At 37.4% G+C, this 21216-nt stretch overlaps 1 protein-coding gene across 4 annotated transcripts in view; it reads left to right on the top strand.

The window, feature by feature from the left end:
* PTPRM (protein tyrosine phosphatase receptor type M) overlaps window positions 1-21216 on the top strand; it is a 442137-nt gene that overhangs the window by 148893 nt on the left and 272028 nt on the right. For all 4 annotated transcript variants that reach the window (XM_058818601.1, XM_058818619.1, XM_058818610.1 and 1 more), the window contains exons 5-6: window positions 595-710; window positions 15918-16092. In XM_058818601.1, the coding sequence (XP_058674584.1) occupies window positions 595-710; window positions 15918-16092 (291 nt within the window). The remainder of the gene's footprint in view (window positions 1-594; window positions 711-15917; window positions 16093-21216) is intronic.

Here is a 21216-nt window from a genome sequence, read left to right as displayed (position 1 = left end):
GTATATTGCTTTCGTTTTCACTGATTTTTTTTTTTTTTCTCTTTCTAAATGACAAATAATCATTGGTATAGAGAATGTGTTGTGTTTTGGGTTTTTTCTTCAGTGCTGTTGAGAAGCATTGTGCTTAGAGAGTGCAGCTGTAGCTGGTGAGGAGTGTTATGTTAGTATTGCACCTGTTTGGTGGGCTGCATTTCTAGAGAATCTCTTCTATAGACAGTGTACTTTGTTAAGAAGAAAAACCTGTTCCCCTGATAACATCATTTCTTACTGGCTTGTCTAGTTGGTAGTGCAAGCATCTAATAGGTTTATCTTCAAAACATTATTAGTTTCCAATATGATCTTTTCTAATAGATTGTTATTACAAGAGGGATGCTGAGCTGAGGTAATTTACACAGCAGGAACAATTATACAGCACCCTTCTATTCTGCTTTTTGCAAGCCATAGGAGTAGACCAACCTAGAATCTAATGTGTAGATTTGATTGTTCAGTGATTTGAAACTTTTAAAGCAGAGCTGTTTCATTTGCTTGGTGAATTTTTTTTATAGCCAGTACTTTGTTCCTGCATGACTTTAACACTTGCATCTTGTCCAACAGCAAAAACTCCCCATTTCTTGCGCCTTCAGAGTGTGGAAGTCAATGCAGGACAGTTTGCTACTTTTCAATGCACTGCCAATGGTGGAACAGACTCAAGCGACAGACTTTGGTTACAGGTAATTTATCTTTTTCCTAATGCACTGATATCTGGAGAGAGGAGAGAGTCTGAAAGGAATGTAAAACTTGAAAAATTATGGGCTGTCAATTTCATCAATATTAGATTTTATATTGCCTTTGAACTGCTCTGTGGTTGGTATTCTTTTGTAGAAAGTGCTACTGGGAGGTTTTCTTGCTTTGTTTCCTTACTAAGTGGAATTCCTTACTAAAAATAAAGATACTGTTTTCCTTACGTGTGGCGATCATGAGTAAAGGCTAAATCCCCAAGGAAGAACAGGTTATTTTCTAACAATGTCTGTGCTGGCTAACTGAAGTATTATGCATAACGATTTTCTTGGCTTACCTCTATCTGTTGTGTATTTTCAGCTAAAATTGCATTTTTACGGTTAGGTGTAGAGAAGACCATGTATAACAGTCAAATCTGACCTTCTATATTACTGAGTCAAAGGATATTACTTACATTCATTGAGTCCATTGTTTTTTACTTAATCAATAATGTAGCTTCCAGGTGGGTGTCAGATCTCAATTTAAAGTAGGTCTCCAAATAATTTTCTTTCGCTAAAGATAGCATTCCCGTATTCATAGATATCCAAAACAATAGCCTGGTATCAAAACCATGCCTTTTTTGCTTCATCTCTTTTAATAATGGGGGTGGAAGTTTAACGGCTTGCTGATACAAGGCTGATATTTTTGTAGTGCTCCAGCACCTTAAAGACTGTATTACCGTTGAATTGGTAGAATTAGACTACTCTCTTTCTGAAGCCATCATGATTTTTTGAAAGAATTATTTTTCTAGTTATGAAAGGCTTTAGCATGTATGGGAAAATAACAGGTTGCTATTTCATTAGTTATATCCTTTCTAGTACCTTTGAACTTTGCTGTAATGCTCTACTTTGCTACTAAAACTGAAGGTGGAATTCAATATAAGAAAATCCTCATTCCATTCAGTTTTTCAAAATGCTTTTGGACAGTACCATTTCCCTTTAGTTTTTTTCACAGAATTTAGGACACCCATAAATTCTTTAGCAGAATGTAATTTATTGTAGAAATACCCTTCTAGACCTTATGTAATACAAAACTACTTTATTAACAGCATGTGTAATTCCAAAATATCTGAGCTTAGTTGAGTTGATTCCTTGTTTATACATGATTAGGAGATTTTTTTTTCTATATGAAGGATAAGAAAGTAGTAACAGACTTCTAGAGAAATTCTGTCTTCCTACAGGGCCACTGTTTATTTATTCTGCCTGTACAACTATAGGTCCCCCTGGTAATCAGCATAAGGTTGTGCAAATTCCAGGTGTGACTTTGCATAAGAATGTTTTAGAAGTTGACAGGATCTCCTGGATAGCTTGGATTTATTTTTGCACTTGTTTGCCAGTTTCCACAGATGTCTGCTGCAACTTAGAGTGAGACTGATCAAACAGCTCCATGTGTGGGTGCTGCAAAGTGAGGCTATGAGAGGACAGTTCCCTACAGGGTCAGCTGTATCTTAGCACATTAGGAGATCATTAATGGGCAACAGATCCCAGCCCTTGCAGCTCTCCATTCATACCTGACTCTCTGGTTTTGTGGTGTGGTGTTGAGGAATTTTGTATATGCCTGTGTGTGACATCCGCTGACACTGCAGCAGGACTGTGAGTGCAGCACAGCTATGAGTAACAGCTGTCAGAAAACATGGAAACATCTTCTGCCATCATATGACTCGTTAAATGGATGTTGAAGATCCATGTGTTCACAGTAGCACTAAACCCAATATTCAACTATAAAACATCTTAATAAAAGACATTCTTATATAAACTAGAGGCAGAATAATATGCACACTGTTCCCTGGGATCACTTATGCTGGCACTTGGGTAAGAGGGATTCAGGTTTTAGTGGCACTGCAAACAAATCATGCAATCTCTGTGATACGCTTAGTTTGTTCACCAGTAAGACTAAGCCTTTTCTACTATCCTTCTGGTGGTCTGTTCCATTACACCAATAAAACCTCAAGGGTACATAATAGTAAATAAATAAATACAGTTGAGCGAGTGATATTATCAGGGGCTTTTCAGCATTTCTGCCGTGTAAGTCATATCAGGAGACCTAATCTGTTTGGATTTGACAATTTCAGAATACCATGAAATAATTTGCTCCCAAATGATTTCCAGTACCTGTCATTTTTTTTCAGATTCACGTTGTTAGTCTGAAGTGCAGGTAAATTGCCAGGATGAAATCATAAACCCACTGAATTCAGTGACATTTCTGCAGTTTCCAATAGTGGCAAGATTTCACTACTGTACTTCTGACTCTTATTTAGTACCTCTCTGCTTCTGTGTAGCAGAATTCAAGTTTACAGGTACGCATTTATGTGATCAACAAATTCTTGACTTTTTACAGTCTGCTGGACTGTGAGAGCTATATGTTCTTTAAAACAAGTAAATAGTTGTGAGCTGATTTATTACTTTAGTCTCCATGTCTTTCCTCAGTTCTTGTTGGAACCAGCATACATGTTCTAAGTCTAGTAATGCCCAGGCCTTGGAGCTGTCCTAAGTGAAATCCATAAGTTGTACTTCACTTCCCTCAGTTGTTTGTTTTTTTTTTTTTCTTTCTCTTTTTAAGTCTTTCCCTCTCTTATTCCCTTTGGAACATGAAGTCTGTTAATTTATGGAGTATTGTAGAACTTTCTACAATTGAAAGGGCCTGCAGGGAATCACGATTCATATGTTAGCTGCCCAAATTAGACCACTGAGGCATGAAATTTGTTTCATGATGCTGTGATCAGTATTTACTCTTTTGGGAAAGGGAAGACAGAAAGCTGTTTACCTACTGCATAGTGCAGAACATTTTTCCTCATTCCACTAGGCAGCCATACTCCCTAGTTCTTGAGCTATGATTGTAAGCTTGTCAGATAATCTGACAAGAAATTATGAGTATTTTCACTGATACCATTTCAGGTTAAATTCAAATGAAAGGACTCAAGAAAACCATGTAGTAAAACCATCATACAAGTTTGTTTTTGTCATTGTAATGAGTGTCTGGTTAATAAGGTTATTGGTTAAATTGTATGTTTATGAATTCATATCTCCACTAGATTATATTCTTAACGTAAATATACCTTTAAAAAAATCTGAATTTCTACAATTAAAAGATGTGTCTAATCTGCTTACATCTTCTTTTTTCACATCTGTAAACAGCACAGGGTATTGCTAGTATGTGATGATTCTTCCTCTCCTATTGAATGGTTGAGCAAAAATGTCATTCCTGTGCTCCCAGTGTAGGAAAGAAATGAACAGGTGCAGCACTGAACTGTTACTGGTCAAATGAAAGCAGCTGAGACAGTCTTCTGAAAAGCCTCTTAGAGTCCAGTAACTTGGCATAGGAAGCACAACTCTGAATTATAGGAGAAAGGGTGTAGAATTCATTTTTGGAAGTACACTGCACCGAAATCATGTTGTTGGCTTGCAAGGAATTTGCTTGGTTTTCCATAGCTTCCAAGGCCTGTCTCCTTCTCTTCATTTTCCCATCCTCATCTGCTGCTCCTTGTTATTTGCAGTGGGTTGGTTCAGTTGCCTCTGTGTGCTGCTTGTTCTTAGAATGAGCTACAGTATGATTTACAGGAAATTGCTGTCAAGTCATACCCAGATATAATGAAATTCCATTTTAATATCAAACACAATCTTTTGGTATTGCAATTGCATTTTTCAGACGTAGGCTACTCACATTGAGTCAAAGCACTTCTTGAGACAGCTTCCTCAAAGAGTGAAAAGCTGTAGCTGATAAAAAAGAGAGGTCATCACTTCACTGCAGTAATTTATTTTTCCTGACTTTATTCTGAAACACGGTTGAAATGTAAATAGTTACTTTAAAATGTTATTCTCAAACATGTAAATTGTATTGCAGAAATAGAGAACTAAAAGTAGAAATTTGTGAGGGTGACCAGATAACAATAGGATCTCAGGATATGTCTGACAGCTATAGTAAGCAGCATCATCAGATTTACCAGTAGCAAGAGACTAATGGATATTTTTTTGATAAAAGGATAGAGGGTAAAATCTTTCATACCTTGGTTTATGCATGCAGGATGTGTTCTACTTCATTTGCAGCCAAGAAACTAAGAACAGTATCACTTTAATGGCCAATCTCTCTTCTACCTTATGTAAATAGTTATTTCCTGGATTTGGCTTTTCTTTTAGTCTTTCTTGAAAGCTGTCTTTCACCCTATTCAGCGTATTTTATTTTTTTTTATCCTCAGTAATCTTTGGCTGAAGGTGTGAAGACTATGAGAGATTTTATTCATCTGTATACAAAACTACCAGTATGCATTATTTATTACTTTTTCAAAGGAAGAAATACAGTCCTGTGTCAGAGGGAGTTCTGGAAAGCAAATTGTTTTCCTCAGGAATACAAACGTACCCAAATGACAGATATCAAAAACATCCTTGTAAGAATGTAGAACAAGTGAAATTACTCTTTGCAGATGATGAAAATCAAATAGATTTAGAAGATACACAAAATTGTCTCTGTGTGTGCATGTGCTCGTTTATGTAAATTGCATACAGTAACCCAGAAGGTGAATGAAGCTCTGGACTTCCATAAGAAGTTTTTGTTGTGCTGTATACTCTTAGACTTTCCCATAATTATAATTTTCATAGCCAAGTTTTGAAGTACTTGAGGAAAAAAAATGCTTTGGCCATTTTGATAGTGAAGCATCAATTCAACTGTTAAATCATACTTCTGTCTTATAACTTGGTAACACAAACAGGTGGAACTTTTGATGTAAACTGTACAATGAGATAGGCCTAAAGATGTTCATTTGAATATTAAAATATTTGTTGTTTTATGAATAGGTGCATTTGTGTACTACAGGAGTGCACAAGACCATTTTTTCCTCCTGCTCATCAATAGTTCAGTCTTCCAAGACTGGTCAAACCACCCTGTGCAACACAAATTGTCTGGAGTCCATTGCCTTGAGAAGAGCTTTAATGGCATCAGTCAGCTGAAGATTTTGCCAAGATTGCATGCATCCTGAAGCATGTGCCTCCTGATGTGTTTTTAGTAGATAACCTGAGATGATTTTATTGTTAGAAGAAAAATTCATTTCCTGTAGGAAGGGACACTATACATTACTGTATAGGTGAAAGTTAAATCTTTAATTATTTTATTTTTAAATTCTGATGATTATTTAATATTATTTCCAGGTTTTGGAATGTTAATTTGTGTCCCCCTCGCCACTCATGTATATATTTAGTGCTTTTTTCCCAGTATATATTCAGTATTTTCTATTAATTGTCATTAATTAGTTTTAGGTTTTTTTCAGTAATTGTGCAGTAACCTTACCATATGGCAGAAAAACATCTGTGAACAACAGAGTGTGATATATATTGTGTTTGTGTATTGTGTTAGTGTGTTTGTGTTAGGCAGTGTCTAAGGAGCTGTGTCTTTGGTAAAGCCCTCATTATCTGCCTTACATGTGAATTATCTGATGCATATAATACACTTTTTTACATGGGCTTACTGGTTTAATTCTTGTCTGAATATAGGTTTGACTAATGCTTCTCTGATGCTAAGATTTCTCTTATAGTATCTTTAATTATTAGCAATACCAGAAACTAGGAGAAATTAATTAATTGTGGACTGTTAATGATAAATCCCGGTGAACATATGCAAAAAGCAAAATATTATCTTGAAATTGATCTATCTGTGAAGCGTTTTGACTTCGGTGAGGTTTGGAGGTGGCAGAAACCTTTGAGTCTAGTGATTTTATTAGTAATCTGTGTGCAGCTGAACGTGTTGGAAGTGTGGTGGGCATGTCCATTAAAGGTGGCTTTCCCCCTTGGACACCCAAGTTTTCTGTTGTAGTTTAGCTTCAGCAGCACTAAGTGGTACAGCAGGCACTGCATGCTCTTCCCTTGTATGATGAGCAGTGAAAGGCACAGCTGGAAAAAGTCAAATGCCTGATGGTGGAGCAGCTATTCTGAATTTACAGCTTTCCATGACTTGTATGACATGTAACAGTGGAGCCAGAAATAAGCCTTATATTCTCTCCTGGAGAAACACTGGAGAAGCCTGGCCAGCAAAGCTGCTCTACAGGCTGCGCCTCCCAATCCACCCAGACTGGAATGCATGGCACAAAAAACCATATGTTGGTAACCATGAGGAAATGTCAGTGAATTTGTTATTGATACTAAAATAATTTGGATAGGGTAGGTGGAAGAATAAATGTCACTTTTATCATCTTGTACCAGCCCCATCATTCCTGAATGGTCTGGAAGTGTTACCCAAAATAGTTGAATTCTGGTGAAAATACTTAACAGTTGTGAATATTACTCAAAACAGTTATGATATCACTCAAAACCCCTAAATCAGGAACTCTTCAGGTCAATAAGTACAAGAGACCATGTTGGTAGTGATGGCAAAAAAGAAACTTAGGGGAATGTAAGCAAATCTGATTATTTTATTGAAAACCCTAAAACCCTAAGCAAGCCTTGATGCAGTCGGAAAAATGTAGTGTAGGTAGAGGGCAGATGTGCTTTCCTTTGCAGTGGTGCTGGTCATCCATCAGGTTGGAAGGAGTGATAATGGGTGATGTTCTCCAAAGGCCTTCCTTTGTCACCTGTCCAGCAGAGGTGGAGTTTGCTTTGCCAAGAGTGTGCTTGTGACACTGAAATATGCACTTGGTATCCAACTAGTATAGCCAAGTGTTCCTGCTTATGAAGGTAATGTGGGGTCTGAATTTTTCAATAGAGGCATTAAAGTTTGAAAAAGCATTTTTCTCACAAAAATAGTGTCCCTTATCTGCTGTCTTTTTGGTAATCTTCAGTATCCAAAAGAGATTTGAGAGAAGAAGGAAACCTGAAGCATTCATGAGCTGTAGAAGTTTTGCTTTTAGAGGTACGCTGTAAACTCTCTTAAATGCACTGGGACCTTCATTATGGACAACAGTGCAAAACCTTAAGAGACCTGGGGAAAGCTTGGCCAAGTTTGTTTGCAAGTAGCCTGAACAGTGATTGGATTTTGATCTTCTGCATTTGCATATTATATCTATAGTGTCAGAAGTGATACAAAACATGAACTCTATATAAAATACTTGTGGTAACAGGTAATAATAGTTCTTGCTTCTTCTTCCTTTTCTCCCTGTTTTTGATAGGTATCTCAGGTATACAGAAGCTACCAAATATTAATGAATTGACTACATATATTGATTTGCAGAAAATTTGCTTATCTGCAGACAAGTACATACATAGGTCAGAGGGGATACATGTAAACCTTTTCTTTCTTCCATCCCCATGTATATATATTCTCATCTGATGAAGTAACCCATAAGAAAAGTTATTCTGGGATTACCTTTATCAGTCAAACCTTTTGGAAATTCTTGTCTGATTTTAAAAATGAAGCAACCCAAGGGTTCATTTTTCAAGAAACTCATTGTGATGTGTTAGTCTTCCAGTTACTGTGGAGTGTTAAATAATGAAATGGTGATTAACAGACGTAAGATAGTGAAACAGTTGACCTGTGCCACAGAGGGCTGGTTAAATTCAGCTTTCTTTTCAAGAGTGCAGAATGTTGGCCTGTTTCTGGGTCCTGAAGACTGCCTTGATATGAAGCACTGTTCAGCAGCAGAAGAATCACTTAAGGACACGCAAGAATTAGGGAACAGATAAAATAAATTCAGTAAGTTTTCTGTGCTATGCCGGACCTTTGGGAGGAAGAAACAATGACCTTTACCATGAATGCTGTAGGTAAAATGTGCAAACTTAGTGCTGGGAGGAATGTATCTTGTTCAAATTGGAGTTCAGGAGAGGCTTTTTTTTTTAAAAATAAAGAATAAAGGCTGTTTAAGCTGTTTTGAAGCAAGGAAAACCAAAGTCAAGTTTAAATCCAAGGAGAACATGATGGGAAGGAAACAGACCACTGGGGAAGGTGAGTGTTGGGGGTGGGAGCTGTTAAACTGTGACTTGATTAGTGTGATTGTCTCAGTAGTTAAGACGGAAACGCCTCCAGCCAAAGCCCTCTATATCAACTTCTTGTTACATGAACCAACTTGTGCCTTAATTTCTACTGATTATTGCTGCTATGGTTGTTTTTATTCAAATTGCACTGACAAGATTGAGAGGTTTATTACAGCTTTCTTTACTCTGTTTTCACCATTCATTCCTCCCATTTGGAAGAATCTATGCAGGAGGCAGTAGTTGAGCCCATAATGATTTGTCATCCTCAAATCTCTGTGTGTGTCTCCTTTTTGGCTGCTTCTTCCTTACCTGTTTGGTAGGACTCAGTGTTGCTTTGGCTTTTCCTGCTGTTCTGCTTGTTTTAAACTTTGCAGTAGACTTCAGGCTGGCCCCACAACTTGCATGTTGGAGTTTTTTCTTCCCATGCTGCCTTTCTTCCCCACATTAACACTTTTGAAGTGAAGGAAATGTGGGGCATGAGTGCCCTGGTTTTTAAATCTCCTGTTATGTAGTTGCCTAGAAAAAGCAGACAAAGACCTGCATTACTAGGCCTTGTGTAGTGTGTACCAATGAAAATTAAGCTAATGATTCTCTCTGCTTCCTCAATTTCTCCTCATCACTTTGCTCCTTTCTGGCCCCTCCATAAGCCTGACATCTGCAGAATGCCAAGCCTCAGAGTATTTAAATTCCTGTATATGTTCACTTCAGTTTTTAGCAAGGTGTTCATCCTAGGTCTTGGAATTTTAAACACAAACAGGAGGATGATAAGTACTAAGTGTTGTGTACTTCAAAGAATTAATATACATTATTTGAGTAAATGACTTTATAAGTAGGACTGTGAGTTCAACAAAATGCATGGTAGATACATGGATCATTGCCATAATTTTTATTCAAGTATTAAACTCCCTGTTAGATATTTTCTGGTACTTTGTTTTCTCCAGATGTTTCTGAGGCTGTAGTTTTCTGCTACTCATTTTATATTCTATTGTGTGCTATTAAAAATGAATGGAAAGAAGATTTGTGATTTTACATATTTTGTGAGCACTGGCAAATTGTTAGAGGAGATAAACTCTTCTTAGCTGCTCTGGAATTTAAAGTAAAAATAAGAAATAGACTGAGCAGGAGTTGAGTTTTTGGATTTATTTTCCTTCTAAAATGTCTATGTAATAACAGATTTTCTCCTGTCAGAATGATACAACATAATTTCAGTATATGAGTAGGGAGTAACTGCTTTGGTTAAATTACAAAGAGTTTAATGACTCCAGAAAATACATTGTCTTTGTTTACTTTCTGTGTTTGTAACTGTGTCTTCAAATAGATGTCAGTGCTCCATTTTTGATGTGACTACTCAATGTGTAACTTAAGTAGTATTTTATGATACAACCTGACAACTCCAGCCAGTATTTAGGTTTAGTCATAATAAACAGGGACTTCTGGAGGCCTGTGTGATTTGAAGAAAAGGCTCAGTTATCAAACATTAAATTACTGAAAGCAGAAGCCTTTCTTGAAAAGTAAAATAATAATAATAGCTTGCTTGAATGCCCGTTAGTTACACCTGCAGAGAGCAATTCCATCTCATAGCAGAATAATTCTGAATAGGACAATAACCATCTTTTTCCATCTTGCCCTTATTACTTGAATGAAATAGAGCTGTTAACTTAGATGGAATAAATACTGGATAATCACAGGATGTGTGATGGCTCTAATCTAGACTGACAAAAGTTGTCTTGGTTATGAACATGAATCTAGAAATTCAGAGGTAGCCATCTTAGTTACTGGAATTACCTGAACTCTGCAAAGTAATATTCATGAGGTATTAATTACTATTTGATTTAGATTTTATACACATTTTAAACAAAAATTGCTTCTGGCCTTGCTGGTTTTATTTGAGATCTCACTGGTGTAACTCTAATCACAATTTTATAAATGTGCATATTTGGAAGTGGGATAATACAAACCCTTTCTTCTGTTAAAAGTATAAAAAGCTGCCTAATCTACCCATATGGACAGAGGCTGACTGATGTTTCCTTTTAACTCTCTCACACAATTGTTGATACTTGCCTTGAGAGTGATTATCACTGGTAATGCTGGATGTAACATCCCAGAAGTTCAATGCCTTTGAATTGCTGCTACATTTTTGTTAAAAGTATTTCTGAAAGGTTTAATATATAGATTGTTGCTGCTAAATTGCTGTTCATTTAAAAGACTTAGAGTTAGTTGATTGCCTAGCCTAGAAGAGCCAGTAAGTGTAATTTAAATAACTATAACCTATTTTTTTTCAGTCTAACTTGCCTAAAATGGAAAAATAACATTCATTTTAACAATGCTTTTAGCTGTCTGTATATGCATTTAATATGTTGGTACTAGGAATATGGGTTTTTCTAGCTGTGTAAATCCTGAAGTTAAATTAAGCTTATTTTTATATCCCCATATATTAAATAACTTGTTTTTAATAGAAAATTTATTCTTACAAGTGACTTACCAGTTATATATTTTTATTAGTTGGCTTAAATGGCATTTTTTTTTACATATGTATTTGGTATTTCTTGAAAGCTTTCTCTGAGCATTTGAAAATGCACAGGTTCCTCGGCAGCCAGTGGAATCTGTTACTTTCATTTTTGGATCTCAGTATTTATTCTGTGGCCATGGTTCTTGTGTTCTAAGGAGGTGAGATAGCTCTGCCCTGGGGACGTGGCCTTTGTAGACCAAGCAGGTCTAACATTAAATGATTATGGCAGCTTCCTCTTTGTAAAGAATGAAGTATCCTGTTCACACAGTTCTCAAAGTCCCAGGGGCAGGAAGAGCTAACAGCCCTAATCAGTAGTAAAGCCTCAGACTTTTGTGTGGCAAATCAGGGCTGAAGTAAAGAAAGTTAAAAGAACCGTATTTATTTTTGAATCGTATTTTAACAAACCAAACAAAACAAAAGCCCCACCCAGAAAACAGGATGCTGCAAATTTGCTTGAACAACCTGTGCTAGTAGGTCTTAATACCAGTACCATAGTGCTATATTGCTAATCATTAATTTTATCCTCTTTTCTGGAATGGGATCAGTCAATTATGGACTTGTCATTTTTTGTTTATTTTTCAATAAAATGTCATGTATTTGGGAAGACTCAGGCTTTCATGTAAAAAGTGAGAATTTGCAAGACCTACTGGTAAATTGAAGAATCTCAAAAAACCTGACAGTAAAGTTTTAACTAACTATAGTTAGTTAGTAAACTGTTATATATAGTTAGTATAAAATATCATACAGTTAGTAAATAAAATATCATTATAGTTAGTAAAAAATATCATAATCAAACTCTATTTGTGTGTGTTTAGATTGTTGCATTAGGGAGTGATGAAAACTTACTTTTCTGAAGGCTACTAAAAATAGTTCTTTGTGAAGAAACGGTAATGGGATGTGCTAGAATGTTCAATAAACAAGTTTTCATTTGATATGTTATTTTTAGCTATTCTAAATGAAATAGCTGTTAGCAGTCAGCACTGAGAGCTGGTAATTTATCACACAGTGAGCTGAAATGGGCCTGTTAAACACTGGAAAAAAAGATACCAAACCTGGGTGACTTTCTGAAATCATTGCAGTAAGTCAGAGGAAACAAAATGTGAATCACAAATAAAGGGAGTGAAGCTGGATGTGTGGGTACTGCTACAACAGAAACAATTCTGTATTTATATATCAAATTGTTAATAGCATTTTTTCAGACTAAAAATAGTCTTCTCCCATTTTTCTACTGCTGAAATAAGAGTTTGGGAGAAGTTGTAGTTGTGGGATTATTTTTTAAATTTTTTTTCTGCGCAGCCTTTGTAACAGTCTTCCAGTTGCCTAGAGGATTGAACAATGCCTATAGATTGAACTTTCCTTACACTTGAATTGATTACCTTCATTACTGTTCCTTTATGCTTAGGCTTAAATCAATTAGGCAGCTCTCCTACTCATTTGCTGTCATCCCAGAAGGGAGGGAAAACTTGCTCTCTTGGGCTGTATTTTTTCTTGTGGAACGTAAAGCAATTATGTTTCTTTGTCTGTTACAGACACTATTTTCCTTCAATATATTTCTCCGTAAAGAGGCTAAAGAAGAAAATTGGACTTTTTTCTTCTTTGAGTTCCGGTAAAAAATGCCATGCTAGTGATTCTGTGGGACTATTTGAGTTCTAACATATAATTAGACACACTACACTTTGCCTCCATGAGTTTGCAATGTTCAAGAGAATTCAGTCAAGATAATCTTTATTGATAATAATCTCCCATATATTTTACAGCTTTGTTTTAGTATTAATAATAAAGGCTTTTTATTCCAGAGCTCTTTCATGAATTTTGAAGCCACCATTAATAACCTATTCTCACCTGGATTTTGGTGGAGGGAAAATTTGCTCAAATCCTCTGTGGAACTAAGCTGAGTTACGTTTAAGGCTTCTCTAGCTTTTTCATTTGAGCAAGTGATCTATGCTTCCTGGTCTGATTTGGCTTCTCTTTTTTTAGGTTAAAATTATTGGTATGTGAATCAATGACATGTGTTACGAAGCCATGTAAGTCAATTATTTGATCAAACTAAGATTTCCTGTTCTAGAACAGCAGTTAAAACATTCAAAATCAGGTGAGATTAGTATATTTGAGAGTCAGCAGAAGGTGAAAAAGATTATGGGACCCAGGTGAAATAGTAATTTATTGTAACTGCTACAGTGCATTGATTAGTTCCAATTTCCATTCTAAATATGCATGAAAAAGATGGGAAATGTGTCCTATAGGGATAGTTGTTGGAGCAGTTGCCTTCAAGGACTGCTGGCAGTGTCTATGAACACCCTGACTGTGAAGTTCAGGATTTTTACCAGCCCCTTGGAGGTCTGAGGGAATGGTGTGGTAGGAGACAGTTCTCTGTGTAGGGCCAGCAGGGGCTGTGTATGCATCATATCTTGCCACGATTGCCCCCTCTTCATGAACTGCAAATTAAGGCAGAAATTACAGTGGCATTGCTTCATCCTTTCCCTTCACATCTCTTTCTCTGGGGGAACAGCAAGAAATTATTTTAAAATATTTACGTTCTTCAGTTGTATGGTGACTCATAAGTGTCCTGGTAAGTTGTGGATGCAGGTGTCCCATGTGGAAGGGGGTTTTTCTATGCAGGCTGGAGAGCAAAGTAGTTTGTTCCCACTCTAAATGAGCTGAGCTAGTTTAGGTGCTAGAATTAATCATTGTGTGGTACTATTTTTTTCCCTGGGGAATAACTTATCCTATTTCTTGGCAGGATAAAATAGCCTGCATGCATGCTGCATGCCTTCCTGATGTTGCAGCTAGAAAAATGGAAATGGTGATATGGATGCGTGTAATGTAACCATGAGATTTGGCTATGTTCGGGATCCTTCAAAAGCCTGAAAGCTGTAGTAACATACTTTAAAACTAGCTTATGGCTTGTGATTGATTGATCAGCAGTTCTGATTATCAGGATTAATTAAGTTATTGTATTAGGTAAGAAATAATGTGGCTTTTAAGAAATACTCATTCTCCAAACTTCTAATTAACCCACTGCTTATCTCCTGTTATCAGCAGCCATTCTCGCTAGAAGGATATTACAGTGGCAAAAAATAGTAGTTTTGAAATAGTAGTTTGAAATGTTTCTTTCCAAGTTTAGGTTTTTGTGACTGCAATGCCACATCACAGAAGCTGCTTTATCAGCAGCTCAAACTTTGAGGAACCTTAAGGAGCTGTCAACTATCTGAAGGAATTCTCAATAATTTACGACTGAATAATTTTTAAGACGTGATAGCACATTCTTCTTTGGACATATTACAACTTTTTTTCCCCTTTCACATTAGCTATACATCACCCACGTTTTCTTTTGAAGAGGAAATAACTTTACTGTGCATTAGAATCAGTGTTTATTGTTAATTATGTTGCTTCTTTGGTATAACAGCATGATTAACTTTGACTTGGTTTTGTGATTTATGGATGAGTTTAATTTTGTGTGATTGTTGTTTAGAATTCTTCTGTTGTAACTTGTATTTCAAGGATACTTCCAATTTAGTGGCAAATAAGATCATAGTAAAATGAGATCAGTATTTTCTATATGTCTTAAATTGAGCTGGAGAAATTACAGACTCCGGGACAGAAAAACAGACATCACCAGTGTTGTTGGTTTATAGAAGCTTGATAGTGCAGGACCCTTGATCTGCTTGAAGCTCCTCCAGTCAGAGAAACACTAAACATACCTGGTGTCAATATTTAGCATCAGACAGTGTGTTGCCTTCCTGGAGAGACTGATTTTTGTGAAGTGCTGGTTGGCATTTTCCAGTTTGTCTTCATGTTTTGATATTGGTTGTAGCCTTCGGTGTGTTGGAATACATACCATTGTATAAAAAGTGCATCTTTCTTGTTTGCTTGTTGGGGTTAATGTTGTCACTACATTTTGGTGGTTGGTTTGATTTTATTTTTTTCCATCCAGCTTTCATAATTCAATCATTACACATTTTCTGCGGGGTTGTGAGTGTTTGTAGTGCACATATCCTATTTCATGGTCAGGTGGAGCATGAGTTCTGATGAGGATTTGAGAGCCAAGTCTCTCTGCCATTATCTCTGTGTCAAAGGATGTGGCAAGTTGTCATCTATGCCTTATTCTGTCTTCCGCCCTCTGTTTTTTGCTCCTTGTGCTCCTCAGCTGTTACAGGGCTCATTTTCTTGTGCCATACATGTAATGTGTTGAATTGACAGCAAGACACTGTGCTGAAAAAGAAACTACCCAGTTTCCAGTGCTATGCTGAGAAAGTGAGAGATGGAGACAGCTTCAGGTCATTTACCTGATTAATCTCTGCCTAGTCTCTTCCACCAGAGTCACTGAAAACCCCTAGGGTGGGTGCTGCTATGGGAACCATCCACTAATGTTTCCCTGAAAAATGCATATCCCAAGCAGCAGATGCAGGAAGTCAAGAGAAAGCACGGGCTGACTATGCTGGGCTACATTTTCTAAAAAATAAAAAAATTTAAGTGTTTGTGTAAAACAAGCAAGTAAATGTTACATTGTTCTCATATGTTTCTATTGGTTAATCTATAAAGAGTTGAAAGCAACTGGTACAGATTAACGGTTGCCCACTCATGATGAATGGTTTAACTCACATGGAAAGGCAGAAAAGTCTCGCTGTCACACCTGTAAAAGTAACGTACAGACTTCTGCTTTTATCTCTCCTTCTGGGGAACTTGAGAGAAGTAAAATGGATCATCAGTATATATTTTTTAATATGACTAACCACAATATTTATTTTATTTTCTTTGCGTAGGGTATTTATGTACGGGATGCACCTCTGAAGGACATAAAAGTGTTCAATGCCCGGCGATTTGTAGCTCTTTTCAGTGTGGTGAATGCCACCAAGCGGGACGCTGGCAACTATCGCTGCATGATCCGGACGGAAGGAGGAGTTGGTGTATCCAACTATGCAGAACTGATAGTCAAAGGTACTTCACCATACAAATCAGTATTGGCATGCTCCCTGTGTGGAATCAGGGCTTGCAGTTGCTAATGCAGTAAGAATGTCACCCATAGCCTGTTAAACTTGATAAGAGGTTCAGTAAATAGATTTTGCTTATGTAAATCTTAAGAGTCTATCCAGCTGTAACAAGGGAGTGATAGAAGAAGCCAGGGCTAATTAACTAGGTACTTGCTGATTGCTGTTTTCAGTATTTCCCTAAAACGCACTGTTCAGACCTGTATGTCTTTACAAATTTATTTGAAGTATGAACATGATAATGCTACCTGCCTGCTTTGTGGAGATGGTATTCTAAAAATATACTTACTACAAAGTATGCAAGATTTACATTTAAGTGGACACATAAAATACACATATTTCAGTATATGGAAGGGTTTTTTAAAGTACTTTGGGGAACACTTGGAATGGGGAATAATCTGTCACCAGTAGAAGAGGATGCAAGAAAGCCATAATTGAGAATAAACCATTTTCCAAAAGCAAGAATAGGGTTTTAGTAAATGTGTTGTAGAGAAAATGCAGAGAAACAGGATAAGAGAAGGATGTTGGAAATAACCAAGGTATGAAGGTAACAAGACAAGAAAAATTGTAGCATGAAAACATAAAAGAGCTATTTAAATGGGCAGATGAAAAGAGAAACAAATAGAGTGGGTGAGATGAGAATGTAATTATAAGGCATGGTGGAAAAAATGAGGTTATTTCAGTCCAAGCATGAAAAGAAAATAAAGTAGATGGCCAAAAATAGATATGTATCAAAGTCAGCAAAAAAAGGAAGCGTGGACTATAACCCCAGTAGGAATGATGAAGCATCTTTCAGACCTAACACAAGTGAAAACAAAGAGGAATGAGCAGTGCCTGTAGGAGGCAGAGGGAGGAGTTACTGCATCAGTGAGGAGAGGCGCAGGAAGCCAGAGTTCATTTCTTCTCAGTCTCTTTGATTCAGGGTATTTTAATTTATTAGTGCTTCTTTTGAGGTGCAATAGATGAAATTATGAAGCGTATCATTAAAGCATTTATGCTTACCCAGATTCTTTCAGAAAATCTGCACTGGGCACTGTGAGCAAGTGGATAGCCTTAGGGTGTAATCTCATTAACTGCTTGTAGAGTGGGCAAAGTAATTATGGTAATCCCCATTGCCTGTGTTGGAGCTTTTATGAGACCACCTGCAGGTCATTCCTTCTGACCTAAAAAGACCCATTTTAAGCATTGTGCTGTAAAACATTAGATGACTGTACTGAACAGCAGCATTAGGGGCTAATGAATAAATATGCTTTCTTATTGATGGCATGTAATTAAGAAATGGTATTTCCTAATTTTTAGCAGGTTTTCTGCAATATCAGTTAGCAGACTTCAAAGATAACAGGTTGAGTTCAGTGCAGCTATATATTTTTTAATCCATTACTATCCATAAATCATGAAGAATGTATATATGCCCACACTACATGTTTAGTATAATTGTGAATTGCGGATGGCTTAATAATAGTATATGTAAAAACATTGGTGTGATTACTCCCCCCTCTTTGTTACAAGCAATGAATTTAATTCTCTTTTCATTTACACTTGTGTAACTAAACTGCCTTATGAGGAATTTCTTTAGAATTACGTTGCTGAAATGACAGGAGAGTCAAATGGCACATTCATAAGTTGAAGAGGATCAGTTCTTTACATTTGTCATGCTCTATTTCATTTTGGTTACTGAACCTGTAACTCAAGTTGCAAAAAGTTTTACTCTGGCATAGGGCTTTTTTCAAAACATACTTGCTTTTAAGTCGATGTTTGCACAGTAGAGTGGGTTAGAACTCTTGTACAACATTCATTCCACTTCACTGTAGACAAAGTTTCACTAAACAGGAACTTACTCTAAGTAGATTCCAATTATGTTTGGAAAGATCTTTCAGCTTTGTAGTGCTGTTGTGGCCTGATGGTGTGTGGCACTGCAGACAAGGTACCAAAACTCTTGAAAAGAACAGAAGGGCTGCTATTTTAAGGTGCTGCAAATCAAACCTACAATCACAAAGGAATAGGAATGAGATCTTGAAAGACATGTAAGAAACTGCCAGGTGTTCTTACTCCGTTCTTCTTTTTTGTCTTCTTTTTTCACCTGAGTGAGCATGTTTCAGCAGTATGGAGGGGGGAAATTGCAATTAAAGAGCTGTCTGCTCTATTATTAAATAAGAGTAAACATGAGTATTGTCTAGTTAATGAGAAAAAGCTTGTCAGTGAACAATTAGTCCGGCCTTAAGTGGAGGGGGGAGAGAAAGAGTTTTAGTTGAGAGCTTGTTTGTGGTAACTTAGATGCCTTTTAGAGGATGGTAATAAAGTATTGATTGTTCTATTTAAATAAATCCTGAAGGGGAGGTTTTCAATTTACCTGAGTGTTTGTTCTGATAAGAAAGGCTGAGAAGACAAGTGCCTTGTCATTGTCTGTGCTCAAACGGCACGATATCCTCATCTAAGTTTGTCAGAGAATTGGATTGAAATGTCACTTTATCTAATGGGAGGCATGAAATTGGCCTTGTCAGATAACCCACTTACTGTAAAAAACATCAGCTCGTATCTAATAGATGACATAAAAGTAATCAAACATTGAGCAAAAGGAAAATAGTTGGGTGGAATTGATTAAATGCGTTTGGTGGAGTAAATTAGAGTTCTACATACAGTCCCCAGGTTGAAGTTTCTAATAGTGGGCAGATCCAACACAGATTAGGTTTAGGAGAACAGAATGAGCCTGTCTAGCAGACATCAGATTATTACAGAGTTCAGACTACTTATTGAGTTCAAACAAGGTAAACCTAGGTGTCAAATTGGTTAAAAGGAGTTTGGCTAGGTTTTTAAGCAAGGGCATAGAAAGGTAGCCATCTGTAATGCTGGCAGCTTAAATGTCTGCATTTTCCAAATGGAAATTTTTTTTAACACTGGGAAAAGACCCAAACCTCTTCAGGACCTCAAGAGCAAAGAATTTATTCTGGAGGACAAAGCCATTTTGACATCAAGACATAGTAAGAAAATATCAACAATTACTTATCTGTGGTATCAATTGTTCTCATACATTAAATATACACAGATACTTGGCATCTGATTTTGCTCTCTCCAACTAACCTTTCATGCTGGATCCATCACTGTCTGTACCCTTTTTTTACCAGCAGTGCTGGCATTAGAACTTATTTTTATTGTTCCCTAACAATTCCTATAATGAAGTCCAGTTTCATATGCTCATTTTGTGGCAGCCTGACTGGAGACTTGTATTTTTCAGTGTAGGTGTGTGCCTCAGCCTGAAGGTGTTGAGAAAACCTCCAACTAGAAGAGCTGATAGAGTTCATCCATCTTAGTGAACTTGCCATAGTAAAGTGCTGAAGGCTCTGGACTTTGAAGCAGTAATATTTTTTCAAGAGGGTAGTAGTTATGTAAAAAAGGCGATTTTTCTCTTCCTGTGAAAATCTGTTCTCAAACACAGTTAACAAACTACTAAATGAAACCCAGCAAGACCCTGGGACTTATTTGAGATCATCTTTCAAATTTCCCTGAAATTCTAAATACAGTGTACGTAATTTAATTGCAAGCAGGGATCTCAGCTGCTCTGGGGCAGGCTGGATCCAGGTGCAGGGATCAGGAACCATGAGCTTACCATTTGTGTGCTTTTAGTGTACAGTCCTCCATCTTGCTGAATCCTTGTACTTTGAGAGTAAAATGGTGATGGATTAACAATGAGGATAGTGAGGAGGGCAAGAACAAGAAGCTGCCTACCCCGATGAGGTTGTTCGTGCTGGGACTGAAAGGAAAGGCAAACTGGAGGTGTTCTGAAATGAGAGGGAAGGTAGGTGAAAATGGGGACTACACAAGTACTAAAAGCTGGGGAGAAGGACATGGGGATGCTGGTTTTGGCAGCTGGTTGAACCTGAGCTGGCACATGGTGGCCAAGAAGGTGACCAAGAACTTGAGCTGGCATGTGGTGACCAAGAAGGCTGGTGGTGCCCTGGCCTCTATGTGGCCAGCAGGACCAGGGCAGTGATTGTCTCCCCATACTTGGCACTGATGAGGCCTCACCTTGAGTGCTGTGTCCCCTTCTGCTCCCCTCACTACAGGAGAGACACTGAGGTGCTGGAGTGAGAATGGCAAGGACCTGGTGAAGAGTCTGAGAGTGGGTCAGGAGCAGCTGAGGACAATGGAGGTGTTTAGCCTAGAGAAAAGGAGGTTTAGAGGGCACCTCATTGCTCTCTACAGCTGCCTGACAGGAGGTCATAGCCAGGTGGGAGTCAGCCTCTTCTCCCAGGCAACAGGAGACAAGACAAGAGCTCATAGACTCCAGCTTTGCCAGGGAGATTTGGATTGGACATAACTAAGGAAAAATATTCTTCGTGAAGCATTGGGAAGGGCTACCCAGGGAGGTAGTGGGGCCCCCGTCCCTGAAAATATTCACTTAGTGCTGTGGTTTGGTTGGCATCTTGGTGTTTGGTCAAAGGTCGAATTTCATTATCTTGGAGGTATTTTCCAACATGATTCTATGATTTTGTAGAGGGGAGGAAAGAGGGGAAGGTAAACATACCCACATTCATGCATTTGCAGAAAGTGAGGAAGTAGATTTTGTCATTTTTCAAGATAGTGCTTCTGAGCCACAGAGTAGAAATGTCTATTTTTGTCTTTAACTCACTTAAATCTTAGAGATTTATATTATCTCCAGTGGCATCTCAGTGTGATGCCTTTCCCCTCCCAATTAAAATTTGAAAATAACTGCAGAGTAAAAGATGTTAAGATGTTGTAGAAAATGTTTGGAAAATCTGTGTAATTTAAGAACAAAGCAGTTTAAATGAAGGTGTTGCAGTTTCAAGTGTGTTTTCAATTTATAAAAAGTGCATAAGAATAAATAGTTTACATTCATGTATGGCTACATTTGTTTTTTATTATCTGTGTAAGAGAAGGGCTTCTCCTTATCAAAAAGTCTGTCTTTTCCTCATATTCAAGTGATCCATTTATGTAGAGTCACATGAGAGCACCTGCTTAAAGCTTTCTGTCACCTGCAGACCTTTGGCTTTGTAAGGTAGCCATGATTTCCTTTCTCCAAGGGATTGCGCCCATTGTCATTTGTCAGAGAATTCAA

The sequence above is a fragment of the Ammospiza caudacuta genome, chromosome 1 (assembly GCF_027887145.1).
Source record: "Ammospiza caudacuta isolate bAmmCau1 chromosome 1, bAmmCau1.pri, whole genome shotgun sequence".
Classification (NCBI taxonomy): domain Eukaryota; kingdom Metazoa; phylum Chordata; class Aves; order Passeriformes; family Passerellidae; genus Ammospiza; species Ammospiza caudacuta.
Note: the sequence above shows the minus strand (reverse complement) of the source record. Positions and strands in the feature narration are given on the sequence as shown.